At 39.1% G+C, this 19026-nt stretch overlaps 1 protein-coding gene across 1 annotated transcript in view; it reads right to left on the bottom strand.

Moving 5' to 3' along the window:
* Positions 1-7222: 7222 nt before the first annotated feature.
* The window catches only part of UBE2N (ubiquitin conjugating enzyme E2 N), a 32540-nt gene continuing 20736 nt past the window's right edge, over positions 7223-19026 (bottom strand). The window contains exons 2-4 of the mRNA XM_032170900.2: positions 8382-8628; positions 8063-8203; positions 7223-7420 (exon numbers count right to left, since the gene is read on the bottom strand). Coding sequence (XP_032026791.1) covers positions 7380-7420; positions 8063-8203; positions 8382-8628 — 429 coding nt within the window. The 3' untranslated portion in view covers positions 7223-7379. The remainder of the gene's footprint in view (positions 7421-8062; positions 8204-8381; positions 8629-19026) is intronic.

Here is a 19026-nt window from a genome sequence, read left to right on the forward strand (position 1 = left end):
ATACAGATACTTTCTGCACTAGTATCACTTGTATTATTGCAGTTCCATTTAAAAGCATAACTGGCTAAGGCACCCCCCCACCGCCTTTACATTTCCTAAAACATACTGCTGCTGAAGACCAACTGTGGAATACTTATGTAAAAGTCCTGTTCAAGTGTCATTTCACTTTTTATTAGGGTTTTATTAGTTGGAGGGGATGAGAAACTTGGCCCTTTCCAATGTTGTCTTCACATTGGAGTATAAGAATTCTCTATAGGACTCTATTTAATTTTTTTTTTTGGTAGAGATGGGGTCTTGCTGTGTGTTGCCTGGGCTGGTCTCAAACTCCTAGGCTTAAGCAATCCTCCAGCCTCAGCCTTCTCAAAATGCTAGGATGATTGGCATGAGCCACCTCGTCTGGCCTGCAGGTCTTTTTAAGCATTTGCTGTTCAATAACAAACATCTTCTTTATGCCTAGTATTTGTGATAAGAGCACAAAACAATTTTCTAATCTCAAAGAGCTTATATTCTAGTGGGGTAGAGATAAGTGATTTATCTTGGTGTAGTTTTGGCTTTTTTTTTTTTTTTTTTCTGAGACAGAGTCTTGCTCTATCGCCCAGGCTGGAGTGCAGTGGCGCAATCTCGGCTCACTGCAAGCTTGATCTCCTTACCTCGTGATCCGCCCGCCTCCCAAAGTGCTGGGATTACAAGCGTGAGCCACCGCGCCCGGCTTGGCTTGTTTGTTTTATTGAGACAGAGTCTCACACTGTCGCTCAGGCTGGAGTGCAGTGGTGCAATCTCAGCTCACTGCAACCTCCACCTCCCAGGTTCAAGCGATTCTCCTGCCTCAGCTTCCCGAGTAGCTGGGATTACAGGCGCCTGCCACCACGCCAGGCTAATTTTTTTGTATTTTTAGTAGAGACAGGGTTTCACCATATTGGCCAGGCTGGTCTCAAACTCCTGACCTCGTGATCTGCCTGCCTCGGCCTCCCAAAGTGCTGGGATTATGGGCACGAACCACTGCACCTGGCCTATCTTGGTGGTTTTACATCCTTCAGTATTTTTCAAGGTTTTACAGCTTTTTATCTATAGGCTTATACCATCTTCAAAAGCAATACAATTTTATTTGTAGATGTGATTTCCCCCACCAAATGCACAACATTTTATGGAGCTCTAGGACAAAAGGATGAAAAGTTATCGCAGATGCTACTTTAATACCTTCCTGACTGGTGCCACTGGCTAAATTCTAGCAGTACGATGAGAGCCCTCACTAAGGCCTATCTTAGCAAGACATGATAGCAAAGACCTAAACACTCAAAGGTTCGACGTCTTCTAGCCAGGGAACTATTCTCTAATTCTTCCACCTTGATACGATTTCAGCAAATTCTGATACCCGGTATTACTCTTAATGCATTTTTGTAACATTTGACAAACATCTCCCAATATGTAGACGGCCACGCTAATCAGTATCAGACAATGAAAGTAAATTTTCCTGCTTTTCTCAACTTTTCCTCAAATTCATTAAGTTAGTGAAACACTTTCATTTGGCCACCATTATTTATCAACCTTAAGAAACATGCCTATTGACGAAGTAAATATACTAGGAATTCAACTTATCTACAGGAATATGGACAAAGACTTATATACCAAGACAAGGCACTAGAGTGGAAAGCCATTAAAATAAAATGCTCAGCAGCAAAGGATTTGTAATGGTTAACTAACTTGTAATATATCCATATAGTGGAATATTACAGTCATTAGAAATGACATTCGAGTAAGGATCTGAGTGTGGAAACTGATAAAGCCTGTCGGAGAGCTACTGAGTAGTAGTTATCACAGCTGCATACATACCCTTTCACCCAACTTCCACTTCTGGGAGTCTAGTCAACAAATGGACAAGCTGCACAACCAAGCTATGGCCAAATATGTGTGTTGTAGGATTTATGAAACTGGTACCAATTTAATATTCAAATGTGATTAAGTCATGGCAATCTATTTACTGGATACTTTGTGGTTACCAAAGAGCTATGTGCTGCCACAGGGAGTCCTTTCAATAGTGACTGAAAAAGGCAGAACACTAGACAAAACTACCTGTTTTATGCACGTATTTGCATACATTGAAAAAGCCTAAGTCACTTAAAATGAGGATGTACAGACTGTAGATTTTCTTTTTAAAGGCCTGTATGGTTTAAAAAATGTTTTGGGAAATAGACATGAGCAGGGCAGAGAACTACAACCTACAGGCCAAACCCCACCCCACTGCCTGTTTGTACGGCCAAGTTCAAAATTTTTTTTAATGTTTTAGGTGTTGTTTTTTTTTTTTAAATACTATGCCCATTTGTTTACAAATCGTCTATGGGTGCTTTCTCACTACAATGGTAGAATTCAGTAGTTGAGACAGACCTATGGCCCACAAAGGCCAAAATATTTACTGTTTTAGAAGAAAAAAACAACATGAATTGTAGTAACTTAGACCTACTTGGTTGCTCAGTCCTGATATGTCGTGCTAAAACCTAAGGGAAACAGCACCAAGTTCAATCTAGTGCAATCAACCTATCACATCTAAGCTGCTTTTGCCAGATCTGATATCTACTCCTGATCTTAAGCCAGGAGACTCTGTAAACTTACTAGGTTATAATAAAACTTAAGAACTGTCGACATTCATGGAACTATTTCAAAAGCAGTCATATGGTAATATGGATCAGGAGTCTTTAAAAAAGGAAATGCTATTCTAGGTGGCAATGGGGTTAAATCTTTTCTAATTTCTAAAACATTCTGTCCCATAGAAAAGGTGATATTGGCATTAAGAAAAAGTTCCTTAATGAGCACTATAAAATGCTCTGCTATAAGAAATTTAAGATCTAAACATTCAGGCACTTACATGCTTCTACAATCCACCAGAAACTGAGAAAGAAAAAATCATGGCAGCTAATGGCAAGTTACTCAGTACCATAAAGCCAACTCTTGGAATATACCTGATTTCCATGATAAAATGGAGACTAGTGCAGGGGTGAGTGTATAGTTAAGAAAACAAACAACATATTACCAGTCCAGGTGGTAGATTACAGACTTTTATTATTTACACTTCTCTCAAATTATTACATTCAGCATGTTTTGCTTTTTATGTTATTTAAAATATAAACCCTCATATAATTCCCTAAGATGGGTGGCATGCCAAGTAGCTAAATGAAATATCATCCCAGCCCAAAAGTACTTATTCCAATGAAATATTACATTTTTCTTAGTGATAAATTAGGTACCCTATTATCATGGTATTTTCTTTTTTGGCCAGCTTTTCTAGATAAGGTTGTATTGCTACTGCAACTAACAAAAAAGATGTGGCAGGGCTGGGCACGGTGGTTCACGCCTGTAATCCCAGCACTTTGGGAGGCCGAGGCAGGCAGACCATGAGGTCAGGAGATGGAGACCATCCTGGCCCAACATGGTGAAACTCCGTCTCTACTAAAAATACAAAAAATTAGCCGACTGTGGTGGCAGGTGTCTGTAGTCCCAGCTACTCAGGAGGCTGAGGCAGGAGAATCGCTTGAACGTGGGAGGCGGAGCCTGCAGTGAGCCGAGATCATGCCACAGCACTCCAGCCTAAACTACAGAGCTAGACTGTCTCAAAAAAAAAAAAAAAAAAAAGTGGCTAGAGCAGCCAAAAAAAAGAAAAGGCTTCTGAACCATTCAATAGAAAAATAAGGCCTATTCCTATCATTTCCACGATCCAATTTAGTTCTACTTAGGTCACTGTGTTTATAATGTCTTGTAGGACAGATTCCCTTCCCCATTCTCCATAAAACCACCATAGCACCTGTGACTTTTATCTATTGGTTTCTATTTAATCTTATTTTTAAGTGCTTCTTTGAAATTGTTTTACAAGTACATTCTTGGTCTAGAGTAAGGTTCTATATAGTCGGCCCTCCATATCCATGGGTTCCACTTCCGTGGATTCGAAGAACCAGACAGAAAATATTCCAAAAAACATTGTGTCTGTAGTCAACATGTGTATTTTTGTCATTATTCCTTAAACAGTAACTATTTACATAGCACTTACATTATAATAGGTATTATAAGTAATCTAAATATTAAAGTATGCGGGAGGATTTGTGTAGATTGTATGCAAATACAACATCATTTTATTCCAGAGACTTGAGCATCTGCGAATTTGGATATCCAAAGGAAGTCCTAGAACCAGTTCCCGACAAATACCGAGATGACTTTAGACCTAAGATCTTGCTAGACAGCCTTTGAGAGGACGAAGGATAACTACAGCAGAAGCAAATCGCAGTGAAGTAGATAGACTACAACAAATCAAAAAAGTCAAAAAACATAAAGCTCCTAACAACACTTCAAGATTTTAGAAACGCCTCTTAATGGGCAATATTCTTTTAAATAGAGACTGGGTCCCACTATGTTAGCCAGGCTGGTCACAAACTCCTGGACTCAAGTGATCCTCCTGCCTTGGCCTCCTAAAGTGCTGGGATTACAGGTGTGAGCCACTGTGCCCAGCCTGGGCAGTCGATTTTCAGGAAGCCACTTATGTTCAGATTCTTTTCTTCTCTCCCAGGACTTTGCAGATGCTGCTGTTTCCTCTGCCTGGAGATGTTCATCTGGCCTGAATCCAGAAGTCTGTCCAAGTTACTTCTCTTTTCCATAACAGAGTTACAACTATTTGTCTGTCTCCCTTCCCCATTAGAGTATATGGTCCCCAAAGGAAAGCTCCATGCCATTCACTCACCACCTAATCATCCCCAACAACTAGTGGGCAAACATGAAACACTTTTGTTGAATAATTTGTTTCCTTTAGCCCAGGGATTACAAAGTCAAAGGCTTACAAGGGGGAAGGACTAGCATGTGTGCTCGAAGGGGACTCCAGCCAACTGGAGAGTAACTGGTGAGAAGACAATGACATGCTCTTACAGTGTTTGCTACTCAGATCCTCTCAGTAAGTCCCATGCACAAAGGTGGGTCAGGTCAACTGTTGCCAGATCTTCAGATCATTCAAAAGTTACCAGAATTCTAGATTTTCATGCAAATCTCCCAATTTTTAAAAATGTTGGCATCAAATTCAGAATGTTTTAACCAGCCACACTGTGTGGGCCAGGGAAAACAGGCCCAAAGGCCAGGTGAAGCTGCAGTTTTCAACTGCTGCCTTGGCCTCTCCCAGAGCCCCTTAAGTCCTAAGAAGGCTCAGTCAACACACTGGCACTCGTTTCATCCCACTGGTGGAGAAAGCAAGTCTTATCAAAGTAATGGGGGATTCTTACCAAAACTGCAAAGGAAAAAAATATACCATGAAATTAAAATTCACTGCATTTGAAATGAAAATGACTTATTTCTGTACTTCTGTAACTCACAAATTTAGCAGACATCACTGACATTTTTGTAGTGCAACAGATTTAAATCTGGAATTTCATGGTTTGTAAATCACTATGTGATACTAGCTATAACCATGAGCAATATTACGGGCAGTAAATGTTGATCTCTGTTTCGTTTCTTGAAGTTTTGTGTGGTTCATTTTTAAAGTGAGATTCAATTTCCTTAGCTATAGTCAAATGTACCCTTTTAACAGCCCAAGAATTGTTATAAATGACAGCTGCTGTTATTAGTTTTCAAATTTTACAATATTAGGGTTGTTAACTATTTTATTCTGAATTAAGCTAACATTTGTTACCAAGCAATGCATTTATTTGGAAGGATACCAGTTACCAGTCGTCAAAAGCTTTTGTATGTTGAAAATGTAATTTTAATAGTTAATTCTTCATCTTACATAGGAGCACAATAAAATACACCACAATCTGAAGAAACTCCAGAATTACGAGAATAAGAGTGAAGAAAATTCAAATGGGCTACAATATCCATTACCTTAAACTGCAAGAGACAAGGTTGCAACCCAAAGGTTAACATTTATGTATTTATGACTGGCTACATTTATGACTTAAAAATAACAAGAATCAGGAATTAGATATGGAGAGAGGTGGGAAAGAACAGTTTTGTGAGGGGAGGAATTCTGTCGATAAAGAAAAATTACTGAATTCCAAATTAAAGAATAAAACAAGCTCCCATAGCAAATACTAGAGGGATGAAAGCAAGAATCATTCACTGAGGACTTGATACTCTCAAAGGGATAAACCTTTCTGATGACACGCAAGCTGGATACTTGAGATCTGCTCATCAGGTTTATAAGAAAAACTCACAAATGCCTCAGCAAATCCCAAATGATTATCAGATCAGTGTTTCTTAACACACATGAAAGGTTACAGATGAAATTTTCAGACAAGAACCAAGGAAAAGGTCATAACCCAAATTTTAGGCAAAAATGTGGCACAACTGTGAAAGTCCTACATGTCAGTCACAACTGCTATCTTTGCTGTGACTTTCCTGTACAGTAATTTTTAAACATTGTGGCAAGACACCAATGATCATCTAATCAGACAACACAAACACATTTATTTCAAATTCCTAGAAGGTTAAAAAAAAGGTCAGATACTGATGCTTTATGCATGCTCAGGGCCAGTTTATAAATACTCCATTCAGTACTATCTTAACACAAATCTGCATCAGTGAAAAGAAACTGGCAAAATCCACCTCTTGCCATTCAATTTGTCAGATGGTGAAGACCCAGACAGAATGTTCCATCAGTTTTAATTTTAAAATACGATTGTCAAATTGGGAAAATGAAATAAACACAGTAAAATAAACTGTACAAAGGCAAAGTAGAATAACAAAAAATATTTTACTAAAACATAAGATTTACAGAAGTTTCCAGACAAGCCATACAAAATGGTCACAAGCTTTTTTTGAAGGGGGGAATCTACACTTGACAGCAATGTTATTAGTGAGGGCTGTGATGTTTGTTTAATGTTCCCATTTTGGTTCAAACAATCAAGCTTGTCCATCTACAGCGCCTAAATAAAGTTAGACTTGGCTAGAGCATATTCTAAAGACCTGGTTAGCTGCTTTTAACCAATGCAATTAGATCACCAAAAAAGGGGGAAAAGAGCCCATAAAATTAAAATAAAACTACCTCCCCCCTCAAAAAATAAAAATAAAATAAAAACACCCACACCCCTGCAGCTAACCTGACAACTACCTTCATTCACAGTGCTTTATACTTAAACCAGGATGGGGGAAATGAATAAAAGCAGGGAGGGGCCACTGCTTTTAAACGTTTCACAACAATCCAGATGATACTTCTAGCCTCTGCTCATGCTTTATGACAGTGAATCAGGACAAGACATAGATTTGCTAATGTGCATTTAATCACCAAAGGACTGAAGATGTCTGGGCTTTTTTATTCTGTAATGTTTCTAAGACTGTGTCCATTAAATGCAAACAAAGAGGAGGAAGTCTTGGCAGAACAGGAGAAGTGATGCACACTTGATGATCGGATCAATTTAAATATTATTCATGGCATATAGCCTAGTCCATGCTCTAGCTGTAGACAGAAACAAACATAGGATTATTATTTTACTTAGTTCAATATGTTACTTTCCAAACTATAAATGGCAAACAACCACTATTAATTATGGAAATGTCATGTTGTAATCTCTTAAATTCATGCCTTTTTCTATAAATTGGATCAGGGCTGAAAGATTTTGTAAATGTCCAATTACCAAAACACTACAATAAAATTAAGAAGTTCTAGAAAATTCAAGAGGATGAATCAAGTTGTCCATTTCTAGATACACAATTCTCCCCACTAATTTTCTTAAAATTTGTAGCAGAATGTTCTTGACTCCAAATTCTGTAGCCATAAACAGCTGAATACTTTAATCAAATGGGTTACAAAAATAGTTCAAGTTCTCCAGTATTCTTTACATATAACTAGATAAATGGTACACACTCAGTATTTGTTAAACCAGGTGTAGTTACAAGAGACTCCAAGATCTTCCAATTACAGGTTGTCTTTAAATTTGGGGGGTCCCATAGCAGGCCATTTTGTTAAGAGGTATTTACATACTATAAGTATTATATTTTTTAATATTTCTTTTCCTTGCCAAGAGCTTCAGAAAAGTTTAAGTGGTAATACAAATTTGTAAAAGTGGAAGTGGTGTGAAGGAGAATGAATATTAGATACCTGTTTCTATGGCTTGGGCTTCGTTGGTCTTCCACTGCTCCGCTACATCATTTGCTAATGGATCGTCTGGATTGGGAGCACTTAACAAGGCCTGGATCGATAGCAGAACTGTGCGGATCTGCAGTGCTGGGGACCACTTATCTATGAAGGCAACAGGCCCAGTATGATAAAGCATGAAAAAAACAGGCCCAGAACTGCTTCACTTCCCTCCCACAGACCTCTCTGATCTTTGTATAATGTTTACATTCTAAACATGGAATGCTTAAGAGAAAAAGGAGAAAGCTTAATAATAACATATGCTGATAAAGATAACACTTACCTTTCAAAATATCTAAACATATTCTTCCCAACTTGTCTACATTAGGATGATAAATTTTGGTCATGAAACGTACTTTAGGGGCTGCCATTGGGTATTCTTCTGGAAGGAATAGTTCAAGTTTAAAAGTCCCTCCCTCAAAGGGGGAATCCTGAGGGCCAGCAATGACCACATGAAAATAACGGGCGTTGCTCTCATCTGGTTCTGCTTTGATGCCAGGAACTGGTTCTGCCAGCAAACGCTGGGTTTCCTATGACAGAAAAACAAACACATTTGTGAAACAAATGTCACTTTGCTAGACACCAAAAGTAAAATTAGAAAGTTCATCTCTTAGAACTAGGCATAATAGAACATCTCCAATCTCCCAACAGGATTTATTTAGCTTATAAAATGTCAAATTCAAAAAAATACCATTTAAATAATTACAACCAGCTGAATGAAACTGCAAGCGAATACCAATGATGTTATCATACATTTTGGCTACAAATGTCTACAAATATGTTAATAAAATTAGGTTAATAAAACTGATTTTTTTACTTAAGTAAAATAAAGTAACACTAGGATTACATAAGTAAGGCATCTTGCTCTAAACTCAACCAAAACCAAGCTATTTAAAAAGTAAAATTAGTTTTGGTGGTTTTTTTTGGTTTGTTTGTTTCTTTTTGAGACAAGGTCTCACTGTCACTCAGGCTGGAGTGCAGTGGCAAGATCTTGGCTCACTGCAGCCTTGACCTCCCTGGGCCCAGGTGATCCTCCCAACTCGGCCTCCTGAGTAGCTGGGATTACAGTTGTGTGCCACCACACCTAGCTAATTTTTGTATTTTTAGTAAAGACGGTATCGCCCTGTTGGCCAGGCTGGTCTTGAACTCCTGGCCTCAAGTGATCTGCCTGCCGTGGATTCCCAAAGTGCTGAGATTACAGGTATGGGCCAACACACTCAGCCAAAAACTAGTTTTTAAACCCACTGAAAACCTCCCCTCTGAAAAATGTAATGGACTAAAGAAAGGAGATAAGAAGAGGCCCAGGTACCTGAACAGGACTAAAGAAATATAACAATGCTGATTACTCTAAAATTGACAATTAACTTCAGAGGAACCCTTAATACTCCCAACAATTATATCATTAGTTCTCTTTTTCATCATTCTCCCTCTCCCCTAAATAACTGTATTATTATTCTTTCTCTTCTCTCTTCAAACCTCCAGCATCTCCATCCCCAACCTCACTTGTGGCTGATGTCCTGCTTCCTATTTCATGACAAGTTAGATACTTCCATCAGTTCCCACTGTAGCATCTGGACATTTCCCTGCATCTGCGCCCATATGCTCTGGCTTTTCTCCTGTATAGATGAAATGTCACATACTCTTGGCTAGGGCCAATCGGTCTTGAGCACTAGATCTTACTGATCTGTTTGAAATGTTTGTTCCTCGGTGACATAAAGAAATAGCACTTGAACATAAATTTAATTTATTTAGTAAGGCCATTTTTGCTTCCTGCAGAAAGGGTACACGCCAGGAGTTTTGCCACAAGAGTACACTGAACAAAGGAGACAGGGTCATTTATAACCTGACGCATCCACCCTACTGCTGTGTCCGGTTTCCACTGGCTGGAACGGGACCTCACATTCTGTATTTGTCCTGATTGGCTAGCAACTTAGAACTTTTTAAGAGGTAAAGGTAGAGGGGAACAAAGGAAGGAGGAAGTAACTTGTGGAATGCTGAGAAAGGTAAAAACACTTTTAAATAAGGAAGAGGAACAGGCTATGACCTAATGCTTGCTTGGACCAGTATAAGCATGCCAGGGCAAATATTTAGGCTAAATTGTGGGAGCTAAGAACATATTGATTTATTATGGATAGCAGACATTTAAGAATGTTTGCACAGGTCTTCGAATACATTTTGCTTCTAAGAGAAGTTACTATTTATTCCTAATTAGATGGGGAGGAAAGTCTTTGAAGAGGAACCTCTACTTTGCTTGTCTCCAATCTCTCTCTTCCTCTTCTGTCTTGAACGCACCCTCCAATCAAGCTGTAGTTATCGCTAACTTGTTTGTTAAGGTCACCAATGATTTCCACAAGGTTAAATCAAATGTCCAGTGCTTAATCTTTATCTTACCTAAATGCAACATCTTATCCAGCTGGTCTCCTTCCTCTTTGCAAAGCTTTATCTAACTTCCTATAAACATTCTCATGGCTCTCTTCCTCCTTGTCTGGCAGCAGCTTCCTTTAGTTTCCTTGTTGGTTTCTTCCTATCTCCCAACATTGCAACACTGAAGTGCACTGGGGCTCTATTCTAGGGCTTCCTCTCTGTTTATACATTTCCACAGTGATCTCATGTAATGCAAAGAATTTAAATACTAAATACACTCTATAAGCTGAAGCCTCCCCTAATTCATATCTAGCCCAGACCTCTCCCCTCATCGTGCCTCTTGCCTCTATAACTACCTGCTTGATATATGCTCTTGAATGTCTAATAAGCATCCCAAACTTAACATGACCTCCCTATCCCCAACCTTTGCTCCTCCCATAAAGTCTTCCCCACATCAGTTACTGGCAAACCCATCTTTCCAAATGATCCACCCTTTCCTTCATATGCCACACACATCTAGCCTGATTGGCAAATTGGTTTTTTTTTATACTTCAAATTCCACTCATGATTGGACTGTTTCTCACCCTTCCACTGCTACACCTCTGATCCAAGCAACCATCAGCTCTGATCTGGCATACTACAACAGCCTCCTAACCTGTTCTGCTTCTGACCTCACTACCTCCCTCGCAGGTCTATTATCCACAGACCCTTTAAAAGTCATAGTCCTGAGCCAGGTGCGGTGGCTCACGCCTGTAATCCCAGCACTCTAGGAGGCCGAGGCAGGTGGATTGCCTCAGGTCAGGAGTTCGAGACCAGCCTGATCAACATGGAGAAATCCCATCTCTACTAAAAATACAAAATCAGCCGGGCATGGTGGCGCATGCCCATAATCCCAGCTACTCAGGAGGCTGAGGCAGGAGAATCATTTGAAGCCAGGAGGCGGAAGTTGCAGTGAGCTGAGATCATGCCATTGCACTCCAGCCTGGGTGACAGGGCGAGACTCCATCTCAAAAAAAAAAAAAGTCTGGGCATGGTGGCTCACACCTGTAATCCCAGCACTTTGGGAGGCCGAGGTGGGTGGATCAGCTCAGGTCAGGAGTTCGGACCAGCCTGATCAACATGGAGAAACCCCATCACTACTAAAAATATATAATTAGCCAGGCATGGTGGCGCATGCCTGTAATCCCAGCTACCTGGGAGGCTGAGGCAGGAGAATTGCTTACACCCGCGAGGTGGAGGTTGTGGTGAGCCCAGATCACACCATTGCACTCCAGCCTAGGCAACAAGAGCGAAACTCCGTCTCAAAAAAAAAAAAAAAAAAAAAAAGTCATAGTCCTTGTAATGGTCCCCCAAAAGAGGCTCTATATGATGCCCTCACTCCACCTACCTGTCTGACTCATCTTCAGCTATTCTCTCTCCATCCCCTAACCTTCTCTGTTCCAGACAAAAATTAGCTTCCTTGTAGTTCTTCAACGTGCCAGGCATCCTCTCACCTCTTCTTCCCCAAGATATCCATATGTCTTGCTCCCTCAGCTCCTAAGATCTTCATGTGTTCTCAGTGAAGCCATCATAACTGAAATTGCAAACCCCATTCAGCCCTACCCTGCACATTCCCTATCCCCACTCCCCGGCTTTATCTCCACAGCACTACTAACAAATCTCATTTCTACTTATTTTGTTCAGAATTTAAGCTCCATGAGAGGATGGATTTGAGTCTATTTTATGGACTGCTATATCCTCAGCATTTGGAACACTGCCTGGCACAATAGATATTCAATTAATATTTACCAAATTCTGAATCTATTTGATGTTATGAAGAGAGGAAAATAAACGATCAGAATTTCATCACTACCATCATTAAGGCAGGGTTATCTTCAAGGCAGGATGTGCACATTACAGAAGGAAAACAAAAGGAGCCACTCAGGTATGGGGAAAAATAGTCTAACTTCTACTTATATTTATTTTTCACCAGAAAAATGTTCATATTTAAATAAGCTTTTAGGTATGAAAAACAATAAATGAGAACATTTTATTTACACTGCCTTCACCTAAAAAAAAATACATCATAAACTGTTTCATTCCACAAGCTATAGGGCATATGTTAAAAACAACAAAAACAAACAACTTCTCTCTCAGCACAGTAATATACTGAAATAGTCATAAGATGTAAATACAAATCAAATGCTTCCCCAATATGTGTTAATTAAACTCATGGCCATTTTAGGTAACGTCTCTGGTATTTTAATTTAAGACTAGTTTTTTGTTTTGATCATGGCGATGTAAGAGCAAGTGAGAAACTGACATTTCTTTAGGATCAAACTAAAACATTTTTAGAGCATTAAAAAGCTCAAGAGGCAATAATGAAGCCTCTGACCTTGGGAAGTCCTTTAACATGTGACCAGAACAAAAGAGGCTGGTCTTCATTTTTTAGGAAAAAAGTTAAGGTATTAGGGATGAATAGCAGGAGTAGAAGAATGAGAAAATAACTGGATGGTAAAATTCCTTGAATTCCGGGCTCTCCTCACCTCTATCCTTTAATTTTACTCCAGGTCTTCATGTTTTTAGAATGCCATAAATTGGGTGACTGGAAAAAAAAGAAAGCCAGGGCCCAAGAGTCCCAATCCACCACTCACCAGTTACACAAAGTAGTAGCAGCTCTGTATCTACTATAAAAAGCTACAGAAAGGCCTCCAAAAGCATATCCCAAAATAGCTTCAAAATCACTCTCAGTACACAGTGGCAGAGATAGATATGGCATTTACTTTCTCAACTTCAGTTCACCCTCAAAATCAGATATTCTTTGTAAAGAATGTACATATTAAGCATATCATGTGACCTGATCAAGCCTAGATTTAATCAGAACACATTCTAAAATAAGCTTTTGTGTGTAGAAAACATTTTGAAATAGTCCTTATAATATATGCTGCTCTCAAGTTCTAATAGACTGACACAAAAACATGCATAATTATTTCACTAAACTGTGTTGGTTTCCCTAACAAACCCACAGCATAAACTGTGGGAGGGAAAAAAGGAATAAAATCCAAACTATATGAAACAAGTCTGAAATGGCAGCATCTGAAAAAGTCTCAACCACAGAAACTGATGTCAACTTTTTTCCTAAAAAGGCAAAAACTGGCTAGGAAATAAAATCTTTCCGGTCACTATTCAACACATGACTAACTAAAATACCTTCTGGTTTTACACTATTCTTTGGTAGAAAGATAGAGTACAGTATGATTTCTTTAAGTGAAGAAGTAAAGGGCTAAAATTCCTACTGTTTCACTTATCTTTTTTTTTTTTTTGAGACAAGTCTCGCTCTGTTGCCCAGGCTGCAGTGCAGTGGCACGATCTCGGCTCACTGCAACCCCTGCCTCCTGGGTCCAAGCAAACACCTGGCTAATTTTTGCATTTTCAGCAGAGAGGGGGTTTCACCATGTTAGCCAGGCAGGTCTCGAACTCCTGACTTAAAGTGATCTGCCTGCCTCAGCCTCCCAAAGTGCTGGGATTGTAAGCGTGAGGCACCATGCCCAGCCTTATCTATCTTTTGGCACAAATAATTTACACTGCAGGTGGGACGCCATGGTTCACACCTGTAATCCCTGCACTTTGGGAGGCTGAGGCAGGCAGGAGAATCACTTGAGGCTAGGAGTTCCAGACCAAGCTGGGCAAGCATAGTGAAACCCCACTGCTACCAAAAAAAAAAAAAAAAAAGTTGACAAATGAGATCACATAGGAAGGCCATAGTTGTTTATAGAAACCCAGAATAACTCTTAAATGCACTTTGTGATTCTATTATGTTTAAAAGCAGTCCAAGGATTGAATCCCAAATAGAAGTGAGTTTAGGGCCATGCATAATAGAAAGCACTGTAGACTCTGTTCAGGAAATTAGTTACTAAAATAGACAAGGAAGTTGGTAAAGGAATAGGGTATGGATTTAAATGGTGACAAAATTAAGTCTAAAGGAAGGTATCTCATCTTATAGAATGCATACAATAGTTAATGCTACAAATATTTTTAAAAGGAATCAAATATCACATCAAATTGATCTAATTAGCAATAGATCCACTGGGACTTGAAAAGCAAACCCTAGACTCATACTACAATAAACTATATTGTAGTTAGTAAATTATAACAACTGACATTCTGTCAACCAATCTCTATTAACCAGGACTCTTATTTTTAAGTTGAAAAATAATTTGTGCTCAGTACAAAGCAATGCCAGGTCTTAGATGTTCTTCTGCAAGGCAATGATTAAATTATGTACAGCAAAATTTTTGGGTAATAAACAGTATTCTTAGAAAGAGTGCTAATTTGTGTGTGAGAAAAGTTGGTCCAGTTAGTAACTATCTATATCCCAGTGCATCCTATCTACAGTGATTAGGTTTTTTAGAATATTCTCTGAAACACAAAATTGCAATGTATGATCAGTAATATCAACTGTAGATCTTTTAGCTCATCTCAAACAAGAGCTGTCTGATAACTCAATAACTGTCAATTTCATTATTGAAAAATAAGTGTTAAAAAACTGAGTGATGCTTCAATGATACCTACTCTGTAAACTCCAACCTGTCACTACATCTTTAAGCGATTCTAAAATATTAACAAACAGGGTTCTGGGCAAAGTTGTGTGTTATAGAAAAAAAAATTTAAATAAAGAAAAAACAAATTATGAAAAATTTGTAAGATAAAACAAACAGGGGCTCCTTTTTTGGGATCACTAATAAAGCAAGTCAATTCTTCATTATGTACACAACTGTAAATTACTTATGAGAATCTGCAAGTTCACCCTCTATATATGTAAGTGGGCATTTTTATTTATCACTTTTTTTGTAGAGATGTGTTTCTCTATGTTGCCCAGGCTGGTCTCCTGCCTCAAGCAATCTTCCCACCCTGACCTCCCAAAGCAATGGGATGACAGACGTGAGCCACCACACTTGGCCCCATAAGTGAGCATTTAAAAAATGTTACCACCAGCCTGGGCAACATAGCAAGACCCCATCCCTCCAAACCGAAAAACTAAAAAAATTAGCTGGGCATGCTGGCATATGCCTATAGTCCTAGCATACTTGGGAGGTTGAGGTGGGAGGACTGCCTGAGCCCAGGAGTTCAAGGTTACAGTTAGCTGTGATCACACCACTGCACCCCAGCATGGGCGATAGTGAGACCTTGTCTCTTTAAAAAAAAAAAAAAAAAAAAAAAGTTAATTATCATCAATGGACATTTTCAAGTGCATACCCCTTGCTTCATTTTATCTGTAAGCCCTGTGAATTTTACTACATGATTTTGTATAACATAACACTCTTAGGAACATATAATGTCTCATTATAGTAAAACTGACTGCCTATTTTCTAGCTGGGATTAGAAATAGAACCAAAGTTTTGCTCAAGCTCCCCACTACACTACTTCCTTACAAATCATAAGGCCACCTAGAGATACACTAAGATAAAAATGGCTGATGAGTACTTTTCTCCACAGCACTGCTGTCCAACAGAAATATAATAGTCACGTAAGTATTTTAAAATTTTCTAGTAGCCACATAAAAAGTAAAAAGAAACAAGTAAAATTAATTTTAATATATTTTATCTAAAAATGTATTCAAAATATTATTTCAACATGAAATCAGTATGAAATTAATGATGTATTTTATCTTTTATCATAGCCTTCAATGCCCACTGTGCAAATTACACTTGTAGCACATGTTAATTTAAACAAGTCATATTTCAACTACTCAACAGCCACATGGAATGATTAGTGGCTCCCAAATTAGTCTGGAGAGTGAAACACAAAACAATCATGTTATAATGTTACTGCCTGGTCATTATGAATGATTTATTTCAGATAATAGGTAAAATTTTGTACAGAAACTTTAAAGCATCACTATTTTCCCCTCAAAAAATTCTATTCAAAAAGTAATGTCAGCCGGGCGTAGTGGCTCATGCCTATAATCCCAGCACTTTGGGAGGCAGAGGCGGGTGGATCACCTGAGGTCAGGAGTTCGAGACCAACATGGAAAAACCCTGTCTCTACTAAAAATATAAAATTAGCCAGGCATTGTGCTGATGCCTGTAATCCCAGCTACTCGGGAGGCTGAGGCAGGAGAATCACTTGAACCTGGGAGACGGAGGTTGCACTCCAGCCTGGGCAACAAGAGTGAAACTCCGTCTCAAAAAAAAAAAAAAAAGTAATGTCAAGAACATTTGACATCACTAATAACAGGAATGCATGTAACAAGAGTTACTGTTTGCTACAGTCACAAGATTGTGTTTGAAAAAAACAATTTATGGCAATTTCAAAACACCTTAAATGAACAAAAATTAATTCAAACTAGCTAACTGCATGATGAAGTAAAGAGTTCACTGAGGAACTATTTTAATTTTTACAGTACACACTACCCCCTAGTGGACATAAGACATCATCTACTTATTTCACCACCTTTCCTTCGCAAATGAAAAAACTGATGCTCTTAAAAGTTATTGTACCCAAGTTTGCTAAGCTTTTTAAACTTACATTATATGATCACTCCTTGCTTTGGTAAAACCAAACCAAAGTTAGCACCCACCTAAACACGTCCTTGAAAAAGACCTATAGATTCCAACAGTAAATAAAATGAAACTAGCTTAAGAAAACTAATAAAAGCAAACCAAGCAAAGCTAAGACAATTTTGTATTCCCTTTCTGCTTTCACCTCTTGTGCCTATCTTGCTCCTAACCACTTAGACTCCCCCAGATAAGCTAACTGGGTCCATGAGAATTTCCTGAAAATGCCTATCCTAAAGTCAAATGGAGAATAATGATTCTCAAGACACACCCCTCCCTTGTTCTTTCTTTTCCCTTCTACTCCCACATACTTAAATCTCACAATTTCTTAGGTGGCAGATTCAGAGAAGAAAAAATGGAAGAAGCTATTTCTAAGACTCTGGGTACCAAAGACTAAATCTCAGAGTACTTTAGACCAGAGTATTCCTTTTTTGGGAAAAGCTTTATTTACGGGTTGATAGGTAACAAATAGGTAAGTACTCTCTATTCCACTTGAAGTAATAATGAACAGATGGAGCCAGATGACTTGGGCTAGAAATATCTACATCCTAATTTTTTCCCTCCAACCTAGACCAGATCAATGTTTCTGTGAAGCTCAGTGAAAAGGAATGGAGACTTGGGAGCTGGAGGGACTTCTGAAAGGCAAAGTATGTATAATCTGAGATACATCAGAATGTATCTCAGGTCTGAATTAGTATAAAAGTTTCTCCCAGCCAGGCGCAGTGGCTCACACCTGTAATCCCAGCACTTTGGGAGGCCTAGGCGGGCGGATCACGAGGTCAGGAGATCGAGACCATCCTGGCTAACACGGTGAAACCCCGTCTCTACTAAAAATATGGAAAAAAAAAAATTTAAAAGTTTCTGCCTTGTACTTCCAGTTTCCTGTTCATTACCACCTCTCCACTTACTGTAACTACGCACAATAACTGCTGGTTTACTTCTCAGACCCTAAACTATTTGAAGAGAGGAACCTCAGCTGGTAAATGGTGGTAAATTCTAAATAAATGCTTGCTCAGTGAACGAACGTCTGCAATGCTTAAGTACCACACAGAGCTGATGAGGAATACTGTATCTGCTGTGTTCATTGGTAAATTCCATCTCAAGAACAGCATTTAAGATTATTCCAATCACTGACAATGACAATGGACAAAAATCAAAATAATCCTACTAACAAATTGTCCCAGCAAGAAGAAAAACTGTTAAGCTGAATTCCTTTATTTCTTGTCTATCTTGCCTCCCCAATTCTTCTACCCATTAAACACATCAGGTTGTATTATAGTCTGTGTATATTTTCCTCCCCACCAGTCTGTAAGGCCCATAAAAGCAGGGACCACATGCAATTATCAAGCACTGCTCCCAGATATGCAGAGAATCAATAAAAGAAAATCTCAGGTAACAGTTAAAAACAAACTATGCCAAATACTGACTTAAGTGCTACATATATATTAGCTCATTTAATCCTCATACCCATTTTACAACTGAGAAACAAAGAGTAATCAACCAAAGCTAGTGAATGACAGAGCGAAGATTCAAATCCAAGCTGTTGGGCTCTATTCAGTCTGGCTTCAGGGTGTGTTTCTTAACCTTTTTCTTTTTTTGGGGCGGGGGGGAGGGGGGACGGAGTCTCACTCTGTCACCCAGGCTGGAGTGCGATCTCGGCTCACTGCAAGCTCCACCTCCAGGGTTCACGCCATTCTCCTGCCTCAGCCTCCTGAGTAGCTGGGACCACAGGCACCCACTACCTCGCCCGGCTAATTTTTTATATTTTTAGTAGAGACGGAGTTTCACTGTGTTAGCCAGGATGGTCTCGATCTCCTGACCTCGTGATCCGCCCGCCTTGGCCTCCCAAAGTGCTGGGATTACAGGCGTGAGCCACTGGGCCCGGCCCATGTTTCTTAATCTTCATGGTATACAATAAAGACAATTAACTACATAAGCAGTAAATGTCAAATGTTTGGCAGGGACAGTAAACAGCACAGGAGTTAAAAGGGCTATTTTCAACCCTTCATAATCGTGAAGTGGTGCTTC

Source organism: Hylobates moloch, unplaced genomic scaffold (assembly GCF_009828535.3).
Source record: "Hylobates moloch isolate HMO894 unplaced genomic scaffold, HMol_V3 SCAFFOLD_12, whole genome shotgun sequence".
Lineage (NCBI taxonomy): Eukaryota > Metazoa > Chordata > Mammalia > Primates > Hylobatidae > Hylobates > Hylobates moloch.